The 25,632-nt window shown below is 39.7% G+C and overlaps 1 protein-coding gene across 1 annotated transcript in view; it reads right to left on the bottom strand.

Moving 5' to 3' along the window:
• Positions 1-25,632, bottom strand: part of MYO10 (myosin X) — a 255,360-nt gene that overhangs the window by 187,381 nt on the left and 42,347 nt on the right. The window contains exon 2 of the mRNA XM_032789754.1: positions 18,846-18,944. Within this exon, the coding sequence (XP_032645645.1) occupies positions 18,846-18,944 (99 nt within the window). The remainder of the gene's footprint in view (positions 1-18,845; positions 18,945-25,632) is intronic.

Consider the following 25,632-nt stretch of genomic DNA (forward strand, 5'->3'; position numbering starts at 1 on the left):
CAGATGTCTGCTAAGGAATTAGCTCTGTTCCATGTGAGCTATTAACTAGCTCAGATAAGCTACTTTACAACTTGTAACAGAGTGTGTTTGTGAAGATTTGCTATGGACTAATACAAGTTTTATTTGAAATATTTGTGTCTCCATTACTCCACTTTCCCCCTCTCTCTTTTTATCTGGAAAGTACTTATAGTAAGAATAGAAGAACAATGAAAATTAAGTAGAAGTGGAGAGCAAAACCAGAGGTGCTCACTAGTCAGTTTTACTTTGGATTTCTGGGTATCAGGAACAGGAGCAATCGAAAGTTTTGTTACATTCTATTTTTAGGTCCAGAAACCTAATTTTCTGGGCACTTGCTGACCACCTGAACTGAACAGACTTTTAGAGCTGCTCTGATTCAAAATACTTGCAACAAAATTTAAGTTATTTGTAACTGAACAATAGAGTTGATTTCCCTACCAAGCCTTCTCTCAAATCTGTCCTCCTTTAATGAACTTTTTAAACTGTGCCCAATAGCAAAATTTGCTGTTCCATTATCCTGAGCTCTTGGTGTCCTTCCTCCTTGGAACTGGAACAGCAAGTATTAGCTTTAGTTCTCACCACACATCAAGTTTCCAACTGAGTAGACCACTGGAAGCTGATAACATCACAATAAAATCTAATTATTAAATGTATAAAGCTTGATTTTTTGGGGGTGGGCGTTATGCAACCAGCAGAAAGACAGTTAGTAAGGGTCTGTGTGACCTCTCCCATGCTAGCAAGATATATCCATTTAGCTTCCTACATGAAACCTGAGCTTTGGCCTTGGTTAAGTATTTCACACAGATGAAGTACTGCATCATTCTGTTCTTAAACAATTATTTTCACCCACAAGTGGTGCTGAAACAAAAAATGATTCATCACATCGGGTTTCTGGAAAAAAAATTGGATCAGGAATATTATATCGTATGTATACAGAGGTTGCAGTAGCAGAAACTTTCGTTAATCTTAAAAAGGAAATGGGCTTTTGAAATGGATGTCTGTTTAGCATACTGTGAAAATTAAAAAGAAAGCCATACAATTATTATTTAGCCACACCACCCTAACCTGCAAACTCATCAGCTCTCACAAGCTAAATAGGGTCAGTTGCTGGATAGGAGACCACAAAGGAAAACCCAGAGTGCTGCAGGAACTAGTGATGGCACTATTCCCATGGCTCAAAACTGAACTCATGTTCTGGTTGCTGAGGGTACCCTCTTTTACAGGCGACTTAAAGCCCAGGTTTTGATCCCTTGTGGTCATTTGAGATTACGTGGCACTTTTAACAAGAGAAGTGTGATGTCCAGTCCCCAGGTCAAATTTCAATTTGAGTAATTCTGGTCTTACACTGTTAGTATAGATGAGATTCAGTGTGTTTCTCTCTGGGGCTAGCTACATATCAGTGATCCAAAGTGGGTGGTGGTGAGGGGGTATTTCTGAACATATAGGTCACCTTTTGCAAGTCTCTGGGACTGGTGCAGGGTGCTTATTTTGGGACGGAAATTACTATCTGAATGCAAGGTATTATTTTAGAAATTCCTGTGCCTATCACTGTATTTCACTGACAGGGCATGGCCCTGTGAGCTGTCTGGAAGACGCCAAAGCCACAAGGCATGTCCAAACCAAAACCACAATGACATATAATTTATCAATTGCAATTTATGAAGGAAGTTAGAAAAGTTGCTTGATACTCTAGAGTCCTTTGACAAGGGTTACAAACACAAGACTCCAGACGCATCTTCTCATCTCTTATAGTCAAAATAAATCAACCATAAGACTGACCAATTAAAAATAAATCCAAAAGTGTGTATCAACAGGTGCAAGTAAACAAGGTTCCTGATATTATATAAGAAATACAAACAAAAAGGAGTCAAGTATCAGAGGGGTAGCCATGTTAGTCTGGATCTGTAAAAAGCGACAAAGAGTCCTGTGGTACCTGACAGACTAACAGATGTATTGGAGCAACAGCTTTCATGGGTGAATACCCACTTGGTCAGACGCATGTCTGACAAAAAGTTGTAAAAGGTGTTGTAAATATTCCCCACTCCAAACTATGAGAATGGGATGGTCTGTTGGCCACTCCACTCTTGCTAAATGATTAATTAAATAATAATTGAATAATCTAAAGGGCTGATTGTTCTTATGGGTTTTTTAAAAGTTTTAGCCAAGTTTTCAGAAGCAAGCATCCTAATTGTGTCTGGAAAAATACATGTGTATACTCTTATACAGCCAACCCCAAACATGCAAAACTAGCATGTGTGAGTGTATATATATGTATGGTGACAGAGAAATGTATTGTATGGATCACTATATTAGCTACATAGTTGTAAATAGCTTTTAATTTCCTGTAGTATAAGATGTCTTAAGAAATGCTGACTGTTCTCCATCCTCTTTCCTTGTATTCACCTGTACAGTTTCATTCATATCTAACCTATATATTTGAATTTAAAAGCATATTTTTAAGAAATGGAATATTCTGTGAGGATAAATCTGAGTATGGGTAACAAAAACATCAGTTATTGGGTGAACAAGGAAGACGTTTGGCATAATCTTCATCTGCAAAATTATTAATTTTACAATAAGCAAAATTTGGAGTAAAAAAACACTTGATGCTTCCCTTTATTTAATGTCGGAAAATCTGGAGACTCCTGATCCTACTGAAGTCCATGGCAAAACTCACATTGACTTTAGGGGGAGAAGAAGCTGGCCTTTCCAGTGGCATATGTGCCACAAAGTGTGTTATATTCACTTCAGAAATTACTGCTGTTAAAAAGTCTATCAACATGAAATTTGCCCACAGAGCTGCTGGCTTCCATAAACTACTCCCCTTTCCAAGGAGTGACTTATTTCTTAGAAAAGAATGGTTAATGCCAATTTTGGCTTCACTTGGTCACCCAAGCCCACCTTCTTCCCTAGAGTCCACCTTACCCGATTACAAAATACGGGGGGCGGGGAGGGAAATGGGGGGAAAATATATTTTGGAATGAGATTCGCCCAAACCAGCCATAGTTTCTCATACAGAATTGACACATTGCTATTTTGTCACAGCTGCTAGTACTTTGTGGGACTGTCTCTTTACCTGTGTTGGTACAGCTCTTTGCACACTGGAACCCCAGTCAAGATTGGGGCCTTTGGGTCCACAATATGAATGTGAAACCATGATAATCAAAAACACAAAAATCTACTTGGTTAACCTAAAAACCATGTATATGTATTTATTTTAATGTAAAGCTGCCAAACATCTCATCTTTTTGATCGTTCAAGGCCACATTCCACTGAAATAATTTTCAAAATTCCCACCAACTTCAATGAGAGCAAGTTTGGTCCCTCAGTACCAATCCCACTGTAAGTGCTTATAGAATCCAGGCCAATGTTTATTCATATAAATTAACTGTAGAGCACTGGTTATTTGTTGCAATAATTTGGAAAGAAAAAGGTGTATGTTCTAGTAACTAAGCAAAGCACTAAAGCCAGCAGGATCTGGAGTTCTACTCTCTAATCAACCACTGTGTGACCTTGAGAAAGTCCATCACCTCCTAGTAAATCTGTCAACACAGCTGTGAAATTGGTTGAAAACAGGACTTGGAAAACACATGCTGTGTCTAGGTTGGCCTTTGTTAAATAAATACATCACCCCCTCAAAACAAAAACCACAGTCTGAGTTTTATACCCACAGTGCTTTTCATTGAAATATTTTAAAATAGAATATTTTAACAAGTGGGAGGGAACTAGAATGTAAATATTTACCCAATGTGCTCTGCAGAACTGTTACTCACCCAGGAGACAAGCATGACGGTAGTCGTATAACTCAAGAACTAGGTCAATATTCTGGGGACGTGTTCAGTAGACAGATACTTTATACCATCCTCGTTGTAACTAGGCACTAAACTAGGAATGCTAAACAAAAACTGACTTCAGGGGATTATTCTCATCAGACTGTAAACTAAATTAGCTTCAAACAAAACACAGACTCAACAAAACTACAAGTGCTCAAGGTTTAATTATTACAATAGAGATAATTTTCAACTACCAGATTAGTACCCAGAATTTAGTCTACATTTCTATTCCACAAACTCTTCCAAAAACTTTAATAATCCTAGTGCATTTTGGACTTAGTAAATATGACAGGAAGGAGGGCAGTTATGTCTTCTCATGAAACGTACAGCATTCTATCCCTTAGATCTACCTATCCTGCAAAAGAAAATGTACACATCAAAAGATGTACTGAAAGACGACGGCCATTTCAGCCATAATCTTAACTGTTTGTTTGACTTGCTGTTTTGACGCAAATGCGGGGCCCAACCCTGCAATCCCTCTGTGTGTGGAACTCCCAAGTAAGTCATGGAATGTTGTGTAGATTTGTGGCTAGGGCTTAGTATGACTCCCTTATGCTTCTAAATCATTTTTTCAGTGCCAGCCACTCCTAATGCAAGTAGGTCTGAAGACAAATTTAGCACAGGTTTAAAACCTGCATCACACAAATGGTGAGGGAGATTAGATTGTCTTTTTGATGACATAGCAATCTCCATTTACTCACTGGTATGTAGAGGGGCTCAGTTTGCACCTTGATGTTAGGACAGAATTTTGCACCCATTATACTTAAGGCTGAATTCCATCTTCCATAATAAATGTCATTTTCACTTAGAAATTTCCCAAGATGGAAAGGCTTTGCGGTTAATGTTTTCCATGTTTGCTCTCAACCCAAAACAAATTCACTTTGGGTGAGTTTGATTTGGTGGTAGTTGTTTCAAAATAGTCAACTGTTTACAATCAGCCACTTACTAGTTATTCAAGCTTGAATAAAACAAGTATTTCTTGCAGAGTTAAACCTGATTAGCAACTAATGTTTGGGTAGTGGCTACACTATAACTGACAATTAGTTAACATGTTAAAACCCGCTAAACATTCAAGCAAATATATGTCCCATACTTCTAAAGTAGTTTCAGCAACTGATGTCCTCTAAACCTTTACAATTTAAATTAAAGACTTTGGCTCCTTCAAGCAGCTTAAACAGCTAAGAGTTTAGGGTAACTTCCGTTTGTTTAGCTTGTCGGGGGTTCAGTTTAAGTATGTCTCTGTTCAGGAAGCATCAAATCAAGCAGCACCTGTTCAACAATTTAAAAAAAATCTGATATAGTCAGTCATTCTCCTCCTCCTCTTTTTATTTAGAAACCAGGGGAGCCAGCGGAGATGGGGAAAGTGGACAGGTCTGTGTGACTGGAGGTCATAGAGAAGAGAGATCGGATGAGAAGCTGGGAGAAGGAGAATTGGGACTGGCAGGGCAATACGACTGGGATTAAGGAACTGAAGTAAGGGAAAAAAACTGGGAATGGTTGGCCAAGGAAACCAGGAGTGGGGAGAAACTGGAACTAGGAGTCAGGAGGGGCAAGATTAGGACTTACTGGGCAAAAAGACTGGGAGTGGAGACTGGGACTAGGTAAGTCAGGAGAATGAGACTGGAATGAGCAGCTGTGGTAGGAAAGAAACAGGACTGAGACAGGGACAGGCTGGAGGAAATGGGGCAGAAGCGGTAATGCATGTGGTAAAGGGTACAGGGTCTGTGGCCACCTGAGAACACTCCATTCCAGAGTCTAGAATGGAACCCAAAACTCCTGAGTCTCACCATTCCTCTGTGGTCAGCAAACATCTGTGAAATCCACTGGCAAAGCTTCTCATTCCCCTCTAGTGTTTCTTCTGATAGAGATGATAACCTACTGCTGCTATCAGTTACTTGGTTACTTCAAGTGGCAGAGGTCTGTGTGGTGAATCTAAAGGTTGCAACTCTGCTGATGAACCATGCTGGGGTCTGAAGTGAGGTGGTGTGGCTCCTCACCGCTCCCGGAGGGGGAAGAGCCCATCCAGACGCCGGAGTGGGCGGAGCTAGGGAGCTCTGAGCCCGCCCCTCAGAGGGTCAGGCGGCGACCCGGAAGTATAAAGGTTCGCCCTGAGAACCCTCAGAGCTCAGTAAGCCCCGAGCCACTGGAGAGACCAGACGCCTCCAGCCTAGCTTGTGGCTGGGAAAACTCCGTGGCCCAAGGCAGCCGCCAGGACTGGCCAGACCTGCCCTGCGCTCGCTACCCGGAGGAGTTGCCAGGCCTGCCCTGCACTTGCTACCTGGAGGAGTTGCCGAGCCTGCCACTCGCTGAGGAACCTATGGTGCTGGACCCCCCCAAAGGACACCTCCTGACCCAGGTACTACCCAAGGAAGAGTCTGGAAGTAGTCTGGGGGCAACCGACCCTAGTCTGGCTGCAGCACACCCAGAGCCCATGTCTGTGTGTTGTGGCCAGGATCCCCACTGATTCAGCAGCGGGTCTCCTGCTGCTGCTAGAGCCCCGGGCTGGGATGCAGAGGAGTGGGAGGGGCTGCGTCCCCCCTGCCACTCAACTCGGGGGTGGCCGTCTCCCCCTTTCCCAGGCCTTTGGAGGCTTGGGGCCTACTACTGTTGCTCAGCCCTGTCTGAGGGCCTGAGCTCCTGACTCTGCACTGCCCTGCCCTGACCCAGGGCCTGGACTTATTGCTACTGTTTATAGTACCAGTGCTCAGCTCCAGCCCGACGGCCTGAGCACCTGACCCAGTGTTGCCCCGCCCTGACCCAGGGCCTGGGCTTACAGTATTTGTCCCTGTTATAGCAAGGGCTGCCAAGGGAGACCCTGCGGCCAGACTAATTCCCCAATATCACTTGTGTGTAGTGAGCCGGTGTGGCTCCCTGCCACCCCGGAGAGGGTCAAGCCCTGGCGAACCCTTGTACAGTGTCAATAGGATGCCACATGATGGAATTCCTGTTTTTTCAGGGCTTTTTAAAACTATGAATGACATACGCACAAAAAACTATGTTAAAAGAACATGATTAGGATTGCAAAGTCAAGCACTAAAAAGTTAGGAAATGCCAGAATTTAGGTTGCTGCCTGTGCAACATTACATTTCTTTGACCCTCTTGTGTGTTGCACTTTGATGCAATCCTTAATGACATGATCACATACTATTTTTTTCACAGGACCCTGCTTCATTTAGTGCATTAGTTTGAGGGTAAATCACAGTCAATATGTAATTCCTGCGGTTCTCCCAGCATTAAAAGCTTTCTGTGTTTATTCCTGGACCCCAAAAGGATGATGATACTACTCGAAACAAAGTGAGGACCCTTTCCAAAACGCTAATGTTGAGGAGTTGAATATACGACTAAGTGAAGAAGTTTAAAATAGTACTCAATCATGTAATTAAAAACTGCATCATAATCCATGTGCACAACAGAGCTAAATTAAGGTTCTTTAGTCAATTTCCATTACCGTATTTCCTAACTTTTCAGTGCTTGACTTTGCAACCTTAATAATGTGCTTTTAATGTAGGTATTTTAATGTACAAAATAGTTAATATAAATCAGCTTGGATACAATATGTCTGTTTAGCTATCTCAGTTCCAACCTGTGTGCAATGAATTGTGACTTACTTATTCCTAAAAATGGAGGGGAGGAAAGGGTGATCTATTTGTTCAAAGTCTTTTTCTGTGTTTTGAGTAAGTTAAACCAAACATGCAAAAGTACTTCAAAGCTCTTTTGAAGCTAATTAAAATATCCATATCAAAATAACTTCACTGTCACGTTGCAATATGCTTTGGGAGGAAACATTGCACAGATATTCCTCTAATTCATGATATAATTTAATATTCTTAATTAAATAATAAAAGGTTACTTTAGAAATTTTCCAGAACACATGTATTTGGGGCTCACCTCTACATCTGAAAAGCATATGTTCTCTCTCGCTTAAATATTTCTTACTAAAGTTACTGCAGTTAGCAAACAGCATTTCCATTATAAATATCTCTTTCCGCAAGTTCAAAGCAAAACTTAAAACTACAAAAAGTCATTTGATTTACTCTTTCCAAAATCCATCAGGTTTTTTTTGAAGGAAAAAAAATCTGTACATTAGCCGTAATGAATATTAATATCATTGAGAGTCCCGAGGGGAAAGATTTAAATAAACAAAATAAGCTACTTTGTGTGGAAAAGGAGTGTTGATCTCATGTAGTATCCACTTTTTTTTTTATTCCTTATTTCTTTTAAAACACTGTAAAGTTAATTCAGCTCTTTAAATCATTCTGATTGCCTACAGTGGAAATTAAAGCCATTTTTTTTAATCCACAAACCAGGCACAGAGAAGGTGTCAGCATCACAAACTTCCCAACTTGGCCTGTTTGCTGAAACTGGCAACTATTATGCCAAATAATGCCAGCTGTGACCATGGTGTTTTTTTTGTTTTGTTTATTTTTTACTACCTGGATAGCTGTTCACTAAGGACTGGATTGAGATCACTCATTTCACATAGGCCCCGAACAGCTGTCAGATGACTTAAAAAAAAATAAATAAATCTGTAACTACTCACTTGGCTGGATTTGAACCAATAACCTAGAGGTTAAAAAAAAAGGAAAAAAGAAAGCAGCAACTTCACACATTACCCTCTGAAAAGTTGAGGCAGACTCTTAATGTTCTTGAGTTTGGATCTTTTTTGGTGATGCTACATTGAGAAACCATGTACAACATAAAAAGAGACAATACAAAAACAGAGGAAATAGACATAGCCACCCTTCATTAGTGTCAGAGTGAGCCAAGTAGAAATTACATGTTACCGGAATAAGTGTCTCTTAGTTTCTTGTACTTGCTATCAGATTCTTTTCAACAGCCAATTATTGGAGACCCAAGCCTAAGTGTTAAAAGGATTGTTGGCCTCTCCTTTTCATAGGCTAGCAGTTACTTCTTACGTGATTACAGGTGGTGAAGTTCCTGCCACATAGCTCTTTGCTTAACTTCAGCCTCTCTTTTTCTTATAGTTGTCTTCCCCTGCCATGTTTCACACACAGTAGTGGTATTCCATCATGTATAAATCCTTATTTAAAAAAACAAAAACAAAACAGCAGCATTCTATAGTAGTGGCTCAAACACTGCTGCTTGCAATGTGCCATTATACAATGTTTGGGACAAATTATTCTGAGGGGGGGAATATATTTTTATCTATTTGAAGAGTTGATGCAATTAAATGACCCCAAGAAAAAGAAAGACTTAACTAATTTAGTTTCCTTACATATTTTTCTTTAGAACATTTGGGCCAGACCTGCAAACCCCTACACGTAAGGAGTCCTTACTCAAACAAGTAGCCTCAGTGTCTTCCTGAAAGTAGAATTTTGCAGGATGGAGCCATTAGAGATCCTTACGTTTTCACTCAGTTCTTACTCAGGCAAAGTCCCATACAAGGCAACAGGAGTTTTGATTTGAATAAGAACCTCGGAATTTGGCCCAATGGTACAACACTCCAGCTGAGCAATATGAAGCATCTCCCTGTTGCAAACTGACACAGTAATGTATATTTTATTTAAACCAAACCATATGCTCATAAGGCATTGATAACACTGAACAATAAACTCAGTTCCACATCCAAAGGAGTCTGGAAACAGCGCTACAAAATTGAATCGACAAGCTTACTCATCACAATACTCGATTTTTACGAACAAAGTAGCCTGAATTCCTTTCCATTTTTTGTGAACAGCTGAAATGTATTGTAACCCTTACAAAAGAAATTAAAATGGCAGTCTGTGTACATCTGCTTTAATCTTAAAACAAAAGCAGTTTTGCTCTCTTTAGTGCAGGCATAATAAAAGCACAGATGGTTTAGATTTTCTTTACAGAAAGCAACTGAAAAGACTGACATCTTAACTGTTTACATAGCCAAGACAGATCATAGTAGGTCAAGAATTTCTAGAAGACAAAAAAGTACCCTATGTAGGTGTCTCAGAAATTAACTGCTCTCACTGACATCTCACGGGGACTAAAAATACCACTTTCTGCGTTGCACAGCGGTGAGAGGAAAGTTTTAATTCATACTGCACTAAAACATTCATTTTTCCAAAAATGATAGCGACACTAATCCCAAAAGAATGAATTTCAGCAGTTACAACAAATAGTACCTAATAATGCTCAGTAAGTCGAGAACAGTACCCTTGAAGAAAACAATTTGTTTGACCTGGTGGTCATTTTTATTTTTTTAAGAATTACTCATGTGCTTTATAACTCTTTGGCTCAACCTCTTTCAAACCCTCCCATTTTTGACCATGCAACGTTAAATACAGGGTGGCTACACTGGTATAATTAGAGAGCTAAACTGCAATCCTAGTGGCTCTAATGGAGTTGCATAGGTGTAACAGAGCATAATTTGGCCTATAATCTTTGTTCAATTTAAGCTTTATTTTAAACACTCTATTTCCCAGATGCTCCCATCCTGCAGCTAACCAAGGGTAGTGTTTTGGTGAGTGAAAGGGGACAAATACCAAGAGACTGTGCCTTTGGAAAAGAAAAGGCAATGTATGCCTCAGTAGATGATATTTTACACATTTTACAATAAATGCCCGTTAGGGTATGATGGAATGAGCAAATAGTAGAGGGAACAAATTGAAAAAAATACTGCTCCTTCTTAGTAGCAATGTCTCCACTCAGCCTTTGATATAAACAAACACAGCAAGGTTTGTTTTTCTGAACACTAGGTTAGTCTTGAGCAAGGCCAAATAAAAACACTATGGACTAAATTAGCCCTGAACAAGCTTTCAAGGACTTAATATTGGTGTGTAAAAACATCACACTTGGTGCAAAGCAAGTGACAGAGCACGTGGTTTGGCCTTTCAAAGCTATAACTGGACAGTTGCTATATCAGCTCAACTGCAAGCAAAGGAATCACATTTTCCTTTAAAGTAATGGCTGTGCTGAATGTTTTCATTTTTCTTTTTAGCATTTATATAAACCAGAATCTCCACAACACACACTAACGAGGCCTGTTGCAAACTACTGAATTTTTCAAACTAGTAAGTAATTAAACAAAGTACTCAAAAGGCAAGAATCATTCATCAGAAAATATACTTAGTTAATTCTGCAAGTGTACTTAGCTTGATTTAGTATATCAGAGTGTTCTGAAGTATACATTTGTAACAGTATGGAAGGCCTTAGTCATACAAGACCTCATGACAGCATTCTATCAAATCTTTGTACTGATGTGGAGAGACAGCTTTTGTGTGTTTCAGTTATAAGGTGTGTGAACTAGTGAGGTGCTAAATGGATCCCAGAATCTTTTGCAACAGCTCACAAGGTGCTTGATAGGAGGCACTATGACGTTCAGCACAATGGTCCCCATGAGGTACTTTTGGCATCTGAGGACTGAGTTGGTTTAAACAAACCTGCCTCAAAGGCGCACCAGAGACAGACTATGCACACAGTCCTCTTCACTCCAACAACTTCTGGTGACCCCTTAGGGGTCATGACCCAAAAGCTGAGAAACGACCTAAAAAGCTTATTGCCATCTTGGCATTTATACGCTGTGAAGCTATTATAAGCATAATTCCTAATTCTGAACCTTAGAGTCCAAAATGTGGGTGCCTGCATGAAACCTCCAAGCTTAATTACCAGCTTGGATCTGATAGCGCTGCCACCAGCCAAAAATTTCCAGTGTTTGGCTCACTCTGGTCTCCCCAAAACCTTCCCTGGGGGACCCCAAGACTCAGATGCCCTGAGTCTTACCACAAAGGGAAATAACCCCCCTCCCCTTGTCTTCTCTTTACTTCCTCCCCAGGCTTCCCCTCCGTGGGTTATCCTGGAAGATTACTGTACTTAAACTCCTTGAATTACAAAACAGAGAGGGCAATTTACCTTCCCCCCTCCTTCTTTTTCCCCCTCCCAGTCTTTCCCTGAGAGAGACCGTAATCCTGGCACAGGGATTTCTATCCCCTAGAGCCTCACTTAGAAAAGAAAATCCAACAGGTTTTAAAAAGAAAAGCTTTATATAAAAAGAAAGAAAAGACATAAAAATGGTCTCTGTATCAAGGTAACAATATACAGGGTCAATTGCTTAAAAGAAAAATATGAATAAACAGCCTTATTCAAAAAGAAATACAATTTAAACATCCCAGCAACTACACACATGTAAATACAAAAAAACAATAAAAGCCTATTGTTTTTCTACCTTTGTACTCACAACTTGGAAACTGAAGATTAGAAGCTTGAAGATAGAAAGATCCCTCTCATAGCCGAGAGACAGACAAAAGACACAGACAAAGGGACACACACCCAAACATTCCCTCCCTGAGCTTTTAAAAATCCGGTTTCCTGATTGGTCCTCTGGTCAAGTGTTTGGTTCCCTTTGTTAACCCTTTACAGGTAAAAGAAACATTAACCCTTAGCTATCTGTTTATGACAGAAGCTGTTTCTAGAACATCACAATATTTGCACAAAAACTGGCCAATCACTTGCTGACTGGGGGAAGACATGCTCTAACCCAGCAGTTCTCAAACTGTGGGTCGGAACCCCAAAGTGGGTCATGACTCCATTTTAATGGGGTTGCCAGGGCTGGCTTAGACTTGCTGGGGCCTGGGGCTGAAGCCGAAGCTCTAGGGCTTAAGCCTGGGGCGCTGGGGCTCAGGTTACAGGCCCCCTGCCTGAGGGTGAAGCTCTGGGCTTCAGCTTCAGTCCCTGTATCTGGAGCAGTGGGGTACAGGCTTTGCCTCCCCCCCGCACCCAGGGCAGCAGGGCTCGGGTGGGCTCAGGCTTTGGTCCCCCCTCCTGGGATTGTATAGTAATTTTTGTTGTCACAAGGGGGTCCTAGTGCAATGAGGTTTGAGAACCCCTGCTCTAACCCATCTTTACACAAGTATGCATCTCCAGAAGTCGCTCAGTTAACATGTCATTAGCTCTGTTTACAAGGGTGTTTACAGATGCTTGGAGCAAAAGACACTGAACTTTGACATCCTGCACAAAGATTTATACATTACTCAACACAAGATAAAACCAGGGTACTAAAAAACACTATCTGAGTTTTAGTGCTTTCCCTGCCTCCATCACCAATATTGCCCTATCTTTCTTCTGGGAAACCAAGGTCCCAATAACCGCAGCAGTAGGTTTTGCAAGTATACCCAAGAACCATTACCAGAATTATTATAGCAGAGCCCAATATCCACTAACTAAAGAATTAGTCCTAACTTCACAGTGTTTAGACAGATGGAATCTAATTTCCCAAAATTAAGCCACTGAATCTGAAATCTAGCCCAGGGAGAGTGTATATCTGCTATTTGAAAGATGCTGTAAAACTACAATAGTGTAAGCCAATAGTCCTGCAAATTTTATTGAGTTTTTTAAACTGAAAGCATCCTGGAAAAATTCTTACAAGTGATAATCATTCAGTGTTTATGCAAAGTTTAACTCCAAAAGCTGCTTTCAGAAAAAAAAATAGTCACCTAAGTATCCCTGCATATTTTCTAAGCAAGTTTGAAAATGCAAGGAACACCATGAGGGAGTGTTAGAAAGCAGACACTTTTGGTGGGCATGCTTCAGTAGTGACACAAGTTCAACCGAGAAGTTATAATAAAATATGGTTTGGGGATTATTACTGAGCATTTATTTGTATGTAGCTTCATAGGAGCGCATAGAACTTTAAAAAGCGAACTAATGTACAATCCCTGATCTGAAGAATTCAGAATTTTGGGATGAGTCTACAAACTCTTAACGTAGACTATAGCATTTACTGATGACCAGTCCAATTGCCTTCAATATTTTCATTCTTAATTATTCATTATTAGTAGCAGTACTATCACCATAGCACCTAGGAACCCTAGTCATGGACCAGGACCTCTCTGTAGAAACACAGAACAAAAAGACAGTCCCTGCCCCAATGGGCTTACGATCTCAGTGGGAGACAACAGACGGACCCAGCAAATGGCAGAGTACAGGTAAACAATGAGACAATATTGGTAAACATGATAGACAATGATCTCTGTCCACTAACAGCTTAACCACAAGTTTTTTGTAGGCATCAAGGCAAAGAAGAATTTTGTTCAAATGATTTCAGTGGGTCTACCTATACAGTTGAGTATGCCACACAGAGTGTGGGTAGCAGAATCTGACCCAAAGGGACAACTCATCATATTAACACTACACCCAGTAGTACAGGTTTGCAGAATAGGGGCCTAAATTATGATGCAAGAATAGATGACATGAGGCATAGGACAGAGTGTTTATATAAAAATAAGACTCAGGATGCTTGTTGTAACACTGGGGATTTGTTTTAAATAATTTAAATGTTGTCTAGTTGGATGGATGTATATATCACACAGCAACTTCACTGTAGGAACATCACTGCCTTGAGCATATTCTCAGGTAAAGTCCAGCTCTAACCTTCCTGAATGAGCTCATCATGAGAAACTCTCCCAGCCCCCAGAGTGAAGAGGAAAAAAGGAAGGTGCAAACCCCTGTGGAAAACATATCTGAGTTGTGCTTAACACAGAACATATGTAGTCTTCCCATTCTTGCTGTGCATAAATACTCCAGCAGAGCCACGTTAAGTTAAACGTCTAGAAAATGCAGACCAAACCATTTACAGGTGCTCTTATTTGAGGCCGAGATACTAAGCTATGTCCTGTTTGCTGATATAGTACTGTACCATGAATTACTTCTTTGTAAAGCAAATTCAAAGAAAGTTGTTCTGACTGACAAGGTCTTTGCTAGTGATATTTACCATCTGTGTTTTTAAAGAACCTATATTTTAGGAATATTATATCTCAGCTGCTTCCATTTAGAATGCATTTTGATTTAAAAGTTGCTCTCAGTCAACTACAGGAGTATGTAATTAAGCATTCTGCAATTTCAATGTCACAGACGTTAATCAGTTTGTGGCAATCAATTCAGCTTAACTCTCTGTGCAAGTTTCTTCATACCAAAACAAGTTGTGTCCCCCCATTGTGTCAAGTCTTGTTAAACTTACAGGCAAGGTCTTCTGGAAGGGAAAGGAAAGGGATGTTACAGAAATTATATTTTTCATGGGATTGTTCAGAAAGACTGCTAGGTATCCATCTCAAATCCATTATATAAAACTTCTGCAAACAAGAACAGATGCCTAAAAACTGAATCCCCAGTATGCTGTTATATAGCTTGTACAAAGTTCTGGGCACTTTAAACATGGACCAGCCCTTTGACATGTAAGCGCTGGAAAAAGATCTTGATTAGGACAGGAAGGATGGTCTTGTGGTTAAAGCACTAAACTGGGACTCAAGAGATCTGGGTTCACCTTTCTCCCACCCTTTGACTTACCTATTTCGATTTAACCTCTTTGGGGCAGAGACTAATTTCATACTATGGCTACGCACAGCTTCTAGCACAATGGGGCCCTAATCTTCGGGAGAGCTTTTAGACACTGTGTGTAAAACAAAGTAAAAATAATAGTAAGAGTGAAATCCATACTATCTGAAGAAGTGCAAAAGGATAGATGGACCCTTTCCTAACTTCAACAGCTGCTTGAGGTCTCTTGTGGCATCTTGATAGATGGAGCCACTCATATTCTTTATTGAGTGTGCGCAATGCACCCATTTCAAGTGGCGCTTACAGTGACAGCAGTGCTTTTAGGGTTTTACTTCATTCAGTTGAGTATTTTATAAGCTCACACAACTCCATTAAAATTTATAGAACGTGGAGATGAGGAAATGCCTGTTTTATCATTAAATAAATAAAGGCTTTTTAAAAGGAGAAAATATCATATTTTATCCCCAAAAGAGCATATGAAAGTACTCACAAGTATAAAAATGATTCAGTGAGTTTAATGCACTCTTTGAAATCTGATGGGGATCCAAGGGAAGAATAAGTCTCATACTCTGTATGTGTAATACACACAGAGACACACGAACACTATATAGAACCATACATAGATGTTCCATGCACCTTACAAAATATTATGCATAGCGTCAACTACTATACGCACATTAGCATTACTCAGGTCAAAACAGAGGAAAGAGTCTGATACAAAAACAACAATCACAGTGAAGTTTCTCCCACTCTGGAAGGCACCCAGACCTCATAGAAGCTTATAAAGAAAAGAAGATAAAATTTAGAACTGCCCCTTATCACAATTTTTAGCTCATTCTAGACAGGACAAAAATCTCTGCTTCAACCTAGTCTTTAAACCACTTTGGAAGTTCATCCACCAGCTGCTTTCAGTGCAACATGAAGAAGCAACACACTCTCTCATTTCTTTCCACCGAGAATTAAGAAAGAAGGTGATAAAAGGGGAGTCCCCAAAAGTGGACCCCGGGAATAACTGGGTGGGCAGATGCTTGGGGATGGCCAGGACTACATATTACAGTTAAACTACCAGCTGCTACTAGTTTCAAACTGTCTCCATGCATATGCACAAAGTACCACAGCAGCAGCAGGGTGGTGCTACCACAGTATTTCAATCATAATAAAACAGCTTTATTTTAAATGACTAGTTTAATGCTATCTGAATTTTTCGTGATCAAGAAATAGTGGTGCACTCCATTTTCCATGAGGGCTCCTGATGTGTAATTTACTGTCATCTTAATGTCATATCAGACATTGTGCAAGGGTGTTTGTATTTAGCAGCATTCACTTTGATTAGCATTCCTTCAAAGAACAATTAAGTGCCATAGAGTCATCTAAAAAATAAGTTTCCAGTGCTCAGAATAGTATGGAAAGAAAGAAGAAGAAAAATGAAACACTGTCTTCTGCTTAGCTATAGCAAATTGTCCATTGCAGTAGTATAAAGTGACAATGATCTCAAGTCCAAACAGAAAAAGATTCCCTGTTGAGCATGCTAAAGTTAAGATAACATGAGTCTCTTGAATGAACAACGGTGCAAGAGCAACCCCAGGAAACATGTCTTCCTAATGTTTCCCTGATTACATCTTCACATTCCACTCAAATGACTGAATGTACAATTGAAAACTGAGTGTGGGGCAATACCTGCAAGTTCTGGCAGCAGATATGGGGTCAAACATAGTTCTGCGCTCAGTAAAGATCTTAACACTTCCATAATCAATTTGCTGATAGACATAAGTGTCATGCTTGAAATTTCCTAAAGAGCCCAGGAATTAGTTACCAAACACATAAAATTTCAATTGGACATTAACTCTATTGAAAATCTCAGTCCTACACCCGTGTGACTTCCCATGCAGCAGTATTCCTTTAAAGTTCTAGTGTCTCATTGGATTGTCAGCACTTCAAAAGGTGACTGCCAGGTACTGTATGACAGGCAACACTGGTAATCTGTTTTAAGCCATATATTTGTTACATTACACAGCACACAAGTGGTTAATGCATCAAGGGGAAACTTTCAAAAGGTGCAAGAGAATTTATTTGTGCAACATCCTTAACGTCAACCAGTGTGGTGCTGCTAAACCCCAAAGCATCCTTCTAAAAACACCAGGATTACTCACTGTCCTACTAAAAGTTACTTTATTCCACTAAAAATATGCTAGCCAATCAAGTTGTAGGCTGCATTATTTATATTAAATGCTACTTAATGGTTCCGCTGGTTGTTGCCAACATCTTATGTTTCACCCTACTGTAAATAGTGTCTGTTAAAACACTGAAGGTGCCATTTACTATCAGGTAAGGGGTCCCTCAGGAAATGGAATCGTTCACATTTTACAAAGGTATCAGCATGAATCCTGCTTCAAGTCCTGTGCAGTTCAGTATGTACATGCTGAAAAGAGAGCAACACTACATTTCAGATAGTATGTGTACACAAGAGTTGTTCATACTCAAATAATAACTACTGGGCACATTTTTCATTGTGGGGGTGAAAGTCAGTCACCAAATTCCTTTTTAGAACAACTGATTAAAACTGGCTCAGAGGTGCCAAGCACCAGCAGCTTCCATTACCTCCAGTTGGAGTTGCAGTGCTCTGTTAGATGCCCAACTTTAGACGCCCAAGACTGAAAATTTGGGCTGTTATTTTTAGAAGCTGGGTAGGGTTTGTGATTAAACCAGAAAGCTAGTACCAGACTCAGCCTGCATTTTATTTTAAAAATAAATATATGTGTCATATGTACACATGATGTACATAACAATCAATTTGTTCCGTAAACACAAATAAAGTTAGTGCTTTAACGTGACCTGTCTTTCCATTTTTCTGATTAGATTATCAGTCCTTGTAAAGTGACAGATTTTACACCAACTGATGATCTAGTCTTAAAATTTCAGAAGGGTTGGAAAGTGGTATGGATCGACATTACACAAATAGATCGAACAGGAATGGTCAAACCTAAATAACTCGAAAAATTCACTGGACAAACTGAAATGAATTTGTGTGATGTTTCCATCTGCTGGGTGGGTAGAACTACAGCCAACATTTCAAACTGGTGCAGAAGAATGGAGAGTAAAGAAGGAACATGCAAGAGCTTGACATTTAAAGCTTTAGCTACACTTGACACCCAACTTAATGTGTCCCCCAATATAAACAACCCAAAATATAAAAGGTTATCTCTTATGATAGCACACATTTTGGTTTTATTGCTGTTACTTTTTAGTATCAGGCTAAGGCAAAGATGTTTTCTCAGGGATTCTGACTACTCTTACAAAAATCTGATTCTCTGCGTTCACCTGCTGTAGGATTGGAGAATATACAACTGGAGCTCGATCTCTGACAATGGATTAAACAGGGTGAGATGCAGTGGGGACAGACAAAACTACTGGATAGGTATCATATGAACTGTGGATTACCAATGTATGGCTCGTATGAGATCAGAGTTTCCAAGTGGTGTCAATAAGGATTGGATTTTTGTTTCTGCGAAGAAGATCAACTTTTAACCCTCACAAATGTTGACAATGTTTCTTCAGCTTTGTCCAACATAGTTACACCAAACCACCAGCAATACAACCGGAAGATCTATTAAAAACGACAACATTTTTATATCCAAATTCCCCAAAGTTCATCACCCGTAGAATTTTTTTTTAAAGCATAGGGTGTCTTCTTTATTTTCTAAACAGTGATAAAAAAGATTAAGAGTAGCATCTTACCTGACCATAATCTGTCCTGAATACAACAACTCCCTCTGCACAGGAATGTACAGTGCTTGGATAATGCTGACCATTTTCTCGCAACCAGACTCGTGATCCCTATAACAAACAAATACATTCAGACTTTAAAAGGTGGGTGTACACAGACAACAAATACAAACTATTCAACTGAAATATTTTTCTTGGAAACATTTGCCAAACAAGAGACAAAGCAAAGGTCTGGTCCAAGTAGGCAAGTAAGAGAATGGAACAAGATCATTTCCCAGTGAATATTTGACAATTACTACTCAAACAGTAATTGTGGGATATTTAGACTACAATGTTCCCTTTATTGTTAGCAAAACTAGCTGGAACCAAATCAACAAGTCCTACGCCTTATGGGTTAACGTACATAAAGTTACATCAAAGTGGTTTTTAATTTACAGCCCAAGTGAAGGGTTTTCCCAGAGCTGGCAACCCCACTGTGCTTTCATTTTCTACCTTTCCTGAAGGCACTGCTCTTCCACACCCTTTAAGTCAACTGTATTTTAGACATTTCAGAATCTCTCCTTACACTGGGGGACTGGGAAAGAGGTGTGACAAAGGAAGGCAGAAGTAGGGGGGAGGGGCTGGTCTACACTAAAAAGTTAGGTTGATTCAGTTATGTTGCTCAGGGATGTGAAAAATCCACGCCTTTGAGTGACGAACCTGGGTTGACCTAACCCCACTCAACACAGCACTATGTTGCCAGAAGAACGTTTCTGTTGGCCTAGCTACCATCTCTTGGGGAGACGGATTGCTTACGCCAACGGAGAAGCTCTCCCATTGGGGTAGGCAGTATCTCAGCAGCTGCAGCACAGCTGTGCCTCGGTTGCATTTCAAGTGTAGACAAGCCCTAAGTGATTGTTAAAGATCTAATCCAAACCTCACTGAAGACAATGGAAAGACTCCCACCGACTTCAATGAGCTTTAGATCAGGCCCTAAAGCTGAATAACAGCCCAACCCTATGGGCTCTCCTACAAGGAATTAAGCGCTCAAGTACATTTAGCCCTGGCAGGATCAGGCCCTAAAATGATGACTTGGGAGCACATTCTGTTTTGCCTTTTCAGGGGAGGATGGTAGGTTTGTTCCTCTTTGAGGACAGCCATGGATGTTTGATAGTCATGTGGTCTGCATAACGTTTAGATCTATCCAACTTTAGTACTGCAGCACAATAGTCATTTTATCTTAGGATTTTCTCCCATTGTTAACATTTCTGTAAGAGCCAATGACAAGGTAAGTAAAAAAAGTATCTGTCTGTACAAAGTAGTCCCACAAAAGTTATTTTTCTCCTATAGATCAGTGTAATGCTCATTCTGATTCAAGAGCGATGACACAACTTACAAGGAAACAGGCTTGTCATCAAGCAATATTTCTCATCATTACTACAAATGGGAGCACTCCAAATGCAAAGGACAAAGGCCTTTTTATGTTAACTACTGACACATTATTGCTATAAATACATTTGTCACCATCAGTAAGAACAGGTTCTGCCAACACAACTACCCCACAAAGCCAGCCCATGCTTGCTCAGATACATGCTTATTGTTTTCAGACAGATCCATACCCTTCGGATCGAAACAGTCTTCACTGTTGACAGTGTGATATGAAGACAGCAGTAGCTCAAAAGATAAAACTGACACTTGCAGCTGCTTGTCAGCACAGTCAATTCAGTTATTAGCAGACAGCTGCTGCCTAGGAAGCATGGCTGTTTTCTCCAATTCACTAAGTGGCGTTTTAACATTCATGTTTTTGTTTGCTTTAAACTGCATGTACGCAGAGCCAGAGTAGACAAACGCACAGACCTGGATTGTGCTGGCCCCTGTGCAAGGACACTGGAAAAAGAGGAGCACTAAGTGTCTTTCCCACTATAGGCCATTCATAATTGCAGTCTCTTTACCCACTCGAGTAAAGGGACTTTTCTCTCTCTGTCACCAGAGGTCCAAACTACCACAAGGGGAGCAAGAAAGGTCCATAAACCTTTTCCCAGGAACAATGTTGGGCCTGCAAACTGGCCATCACAAAGAAAGGAGCAAACTCCCTGAAGGACGAGGCCGTAAACATATTTCCCCTGCACCGGCTAAAACTCTGGGAGGGATTATGCCTCCCAACACAGACAGACTCCTGAAGTTTCCCCTGTGGGAAATTTAGCAGTACCCCAGTGAATGAATTATGCCTCCCAACACAGACAGACTCCTGAAGTTTTTCCCTGTGGGAAATTTAGCAGTACCCCAGTGAATAAATTACACAATCTGGCCATATCTATACATAACTAAGACATAACATATATACAGAGAGTGACAGTAAAGTGGTTAGAATTGACAGCATGGACTCGTCCGCAACTGACTGCGTGCATGTCCTTGATCATGTCATTATCCTTTCTACTTTAGCTTCGTACCTCTGCATAGCGAGAATAATACCTAAGTTACAGGAGTGTTGTGAGGCTTAATGTCAGGAAAGTGATTTGAGAACACTGCTGTGAAAAAAGCTGTTTGAGCACAAATTATGTTACATAAATACCACTGTGCAGCCTGATTCACCATTGCATTACCCTAGTTTTAGGTTAGCGTGATTCTGCTGAAATCAACCGGAGTCATGCCCATGTGCAGTTGGAGTAATCCACTGTGGTAAATCAGGTCCATGCACTTTCGCAGAATTTGTCATTTCCTCTGTAAGGATACTGTCTGACTTACAAACACAGACCTGCAAGGTTTGCCAAAACAAATATTTACCCACACATTTACTCTTTTACTTCTGTGTTCAAATCGTTTTCTCATAAGGGGAGGAGGAAAATTTCAGCCTGTCATTTAAATTGCTCATTGTGAATATTTCTGGATTACAAGGCAAAATTTGGCACACAGAGCAAGTAATGGCTTGGAATCAGATTTAAAAGGTGTGAAAAATAAAGATACAACTTGTAAATTTGTTGTAACCCATTCACATGCATTCAAAATCATTTACTAAGTGGAACTGACTTACATGCTTTAGGATGCAGCACCTCTGTTTTGTTTATTCAGGATATTTCTCAAAATTTTCCATCCCATGCCCCCATGTTAAAACAGAAATTTAAAAAAAAATTCTGGACAAAACGTACGCCATTTACATCTAGCCATAAAGAAAAGGTGGATGTACCCAACCTTCTGAAACTAGTTTGTGATCCCAAGGGCATGTGTCTTGATCCCCCCTCCCCGCCCCCACATTGAGTACCCACGGTTTAGACCTTATACAATAGCCCAAGACATGTACTGGGTAGCGACACGGAAATCTCACTGGACTATATTTGGTAAGAAAACAGACACCTCTTTCTACCTCAGAATCAAGAGCTTTTTAAATAAATCTTACCAAAGGTAAGCTTCATTTAAATTCTTTAGGTACATTTTCACTGTAACTTTTTACTCATAATGAAATTTTTCCCTTTTAGGTTTGCATCATTTTTAGATGAGACTGGGGAACAGTGGTTTGGTGTCGGTCAATATCTTTGGCAACTCCATTCATAAGAACAATTTCAAGACCATGGGTGCTCACTTCACTTTGATGAGAGAAAGAAACTACCACAGGTTGAAGTGAAGGGTTTTTGTGCATGTCCATAAAAGCAACATTTTCCCCTGAAGGAGGAAAAAAGCAGAAGTACAAACTGCTTTATTCCAAATGTCTTCTGCACAGTTATGAATAAATGCTGATAACTAGAAACTGCCTGTTTCTTCTTTGTATCGGTTGGGATATCACCATCACATGCTATTGGCCAGCCTCATGTTAGTATTCAAACAACTGGCTCATATGAGGAAGGGATCTGGTGAATGCACATGCTATCGCTCATTGTTCCAAACTTCTTTTTAATTGAAAAACAACTGATAACTTTGTTACTATAAAGCTCCCTAATATGCAATTTGACACACTGCCAATCTGTTATTCTATGGCAAAATAAAACAATGAAACATACATTTGTGTTACAGATACTACTCACTGGATTAGAGCCTAACGCTTTTTTATTTCAGTTAAATGAGATTATAAAAATGTTTAGAATAGCATTCATAGAAGAGGGCCATCAAAATCATTTCTATAACCAGCAAACACATTTCCCCAGAGTGCCAAGAAAAAAAGGGGAGAGGGGGAATGGCCTATTACCAATAAGATTTAGTACTTAGTCACTTAGACCACTGTCATTTCCAAAACAGCTTTTATTATTGGTTTTACCTCTTGGTTTGTAAATTGCACATCTGCAGATCACTTTAAGAGGTTCGGGGTGGGGATTATCTAGCATATTTTACTATGAAATATAAATATGGCCATACTTTCTTACCTATGTGCTGTCAGGATAAAAATTCCAGCTCTTATTTCCTTTGTATGGGAAATATATGTTCTACAAATGACAAAATTAGTCAAACACTATATTTGAATTTACTAACAGATAGACCAACCTTCTGCAAAGCCAGCAAAGTCCAAAGTTAATTGTTCAAAGAATGGACAATTGTGAGCATACAAGCTACCTGCAGAAAACAACACGTACGTGACCTATTGAGAGTCCATATTAATGACACTGACTGTTACAATGTTTTGTTTACACAGTAATTAAAATGTTGTACTATATTGTATGTTATATGTATTTGTTTTTGGATCCACATCAAATGCCATTCATTTACATGTTTACACTGTTAATTACAGTTGATTTATTTACACTATATTTTCAAGCTGCTTTAAATTTAGGCTAGTGATGAATATTCTTTAAGCTATATTCACTAATCAGCCTAAGTGTTTTTGTTTTCATGCGCAGCAAGGGAAATGGAGCAGTCATACATGTCAGAGCCATACAGAGATTTCTAGTTTATGCACCATACAACAACTTGCCTATAAATGCTAAGTCTGAGAGAGAGAAATGATGCAACTTTAATTGGGTCAAGTTACAATTTTTTTATTTTTTTATTTTTTTAAGAATAAACAAAAAAATCCTGCCCAAGAAACCATGTTTGCCTTCCATTCTTCCCGACTACCACCTCACACTCAGACCAGTGGAGGAGCTACAACTTGAGGCGTTTTCCAGTCAGAAATTACACACTTTGCAACATTTCAAAGAAAGATAATTTAACAGGTCTTTCACACACACACCAGCAGTACTAACCTAATAATGTAGCTTGCTCTGGTTAACAAGAAAGATATACATTTCCGGAAGAGACCTCCAATTCTGGGTGTCTCCATTTTGGATGTCCAACTTGAGACATCTAGGGGGTCAGTTTTTCAGAAATGCTGGTTGAAACTCTGCCCTCACTGCAAGTCAGTGACAAAGTTTCCATTCACTTCAGTGGGACCAGGATTTCACATGCCAAATATTCTTAGCTCCCACTGACTTCAAATTCAAGTTGTGGGTGCTCAGCTTTTGTAAAAATCAAGCTTCCATGTGTATGTCAGGCTAGACACTCAAGAAAGGGGCAACCAAATTTAGTGGACATTTTTACAATTTGTTTACATTGCTTTATGTATTATGCCACTTTTAGTGTCTCTAGCCATTTTGTCTGCTCCATGTTTCCTTCCTAGTACCACTGATTTTCCCAGTTTACATTTCCTGAATCACTTTGCTGATAAAAGCACAAGAAGAATTTGCACTTTTATGCAAAGTGCAGTATTAAATCAATGTTATTTATTTAAAATCTGAACTACTATTTCAGCAGCACCATGCAACCTACCACAGGAAAATAAATGACTATTCCAGAATTTCAGTTCTGGAAAAATCCACTGACCCTAGTGCACAATATGCATTACCTTTCCACTAACAATATTTCACTGACATTTGGCCGGTGGGGCAAGGAGAACTCAGTATGTCTGTGAAAACACTGAAAGGAGACAAAATGGCGTGACTGCCTTTCATGGGATAACCTCACATAGGCCCTGAGTTAGTAAGATACTTAAAGAACTTCAAGCTCAATGGAACTACTCACACACTTAAAGTTAGGTACATAGTATTACTATTCTTGTTTGTATTATTGTAGAACAGAAGAACCCTAGTTATGGACCAGGACCCCATTCCCGAGACCCCATTTATTCTCTCATGCTTTATTGGCAATGAATTTCCTTCATAAACAGAACCTAACTGTTCATGTAAACAAATGTGTGTGCGTATAATTTTTATATAATTACACACACACACACACACACAGGCACGTGTTGCACACCAGTTTTGGTTGATTTCAACACACCTGCTACTGGTGGATGTTTTTCTATGGCCACACACAATTTCTTTGATTAATGGATTTCAGAAGAGGACATCAACTCCAGGAGACTGGAGATCCCCAAGCAATATTAGTTTACCTATATGTTGGCTACTTCAGTTACGCCATTATAACAGATAAGGTAGAAAGAAAATCCTTTGGTTGATGACATAGCAACTATACTGCCATATTGTTGACACTGTAGAACTAACATTATACTTTAATACAACCAAAATGATAAATTTTAAAGAGTCATAAATGTTATTTAAATTTAAACTAATTCCCAAAAATATGATTGTTTCTAACAGTAAAGAACACCCATTGTATACTGTAGAATCACAGCTGCAGTAGCACATACTGATCGAGTCCCCTAACAGCATCAGTCACAGCTGGGCTGGAATCACTGCATAAGTCTGGAGCCTTTTTCTTACAAATGTAAAGTACTGAAATAATAGGATAAATAGAGAAATATTACTCTCTTGGTGAGGGATTTCCAAAAGCACTCAGCATTGCCCTAACTCTTTTTTCCCTGATTTTAGAGGGAGTTTTACCACTGAATCGAAGCAGA

The sequence above is a fragment of the Chelonoidis abingdonii genome, chromosome 2 (assembly GCF_003597395.2).
Source record: "Chelonoidis abingdonii isolate Lonesome George chromosome 2, CheloAbing_2.0, whole genome shotgun sequence".
Lineage (NCBI taxonomy): Eukaryota > Metazoa > Chordata > Testudines > Testudinidae > Chelonoidis > Chelonoidis abingdonii.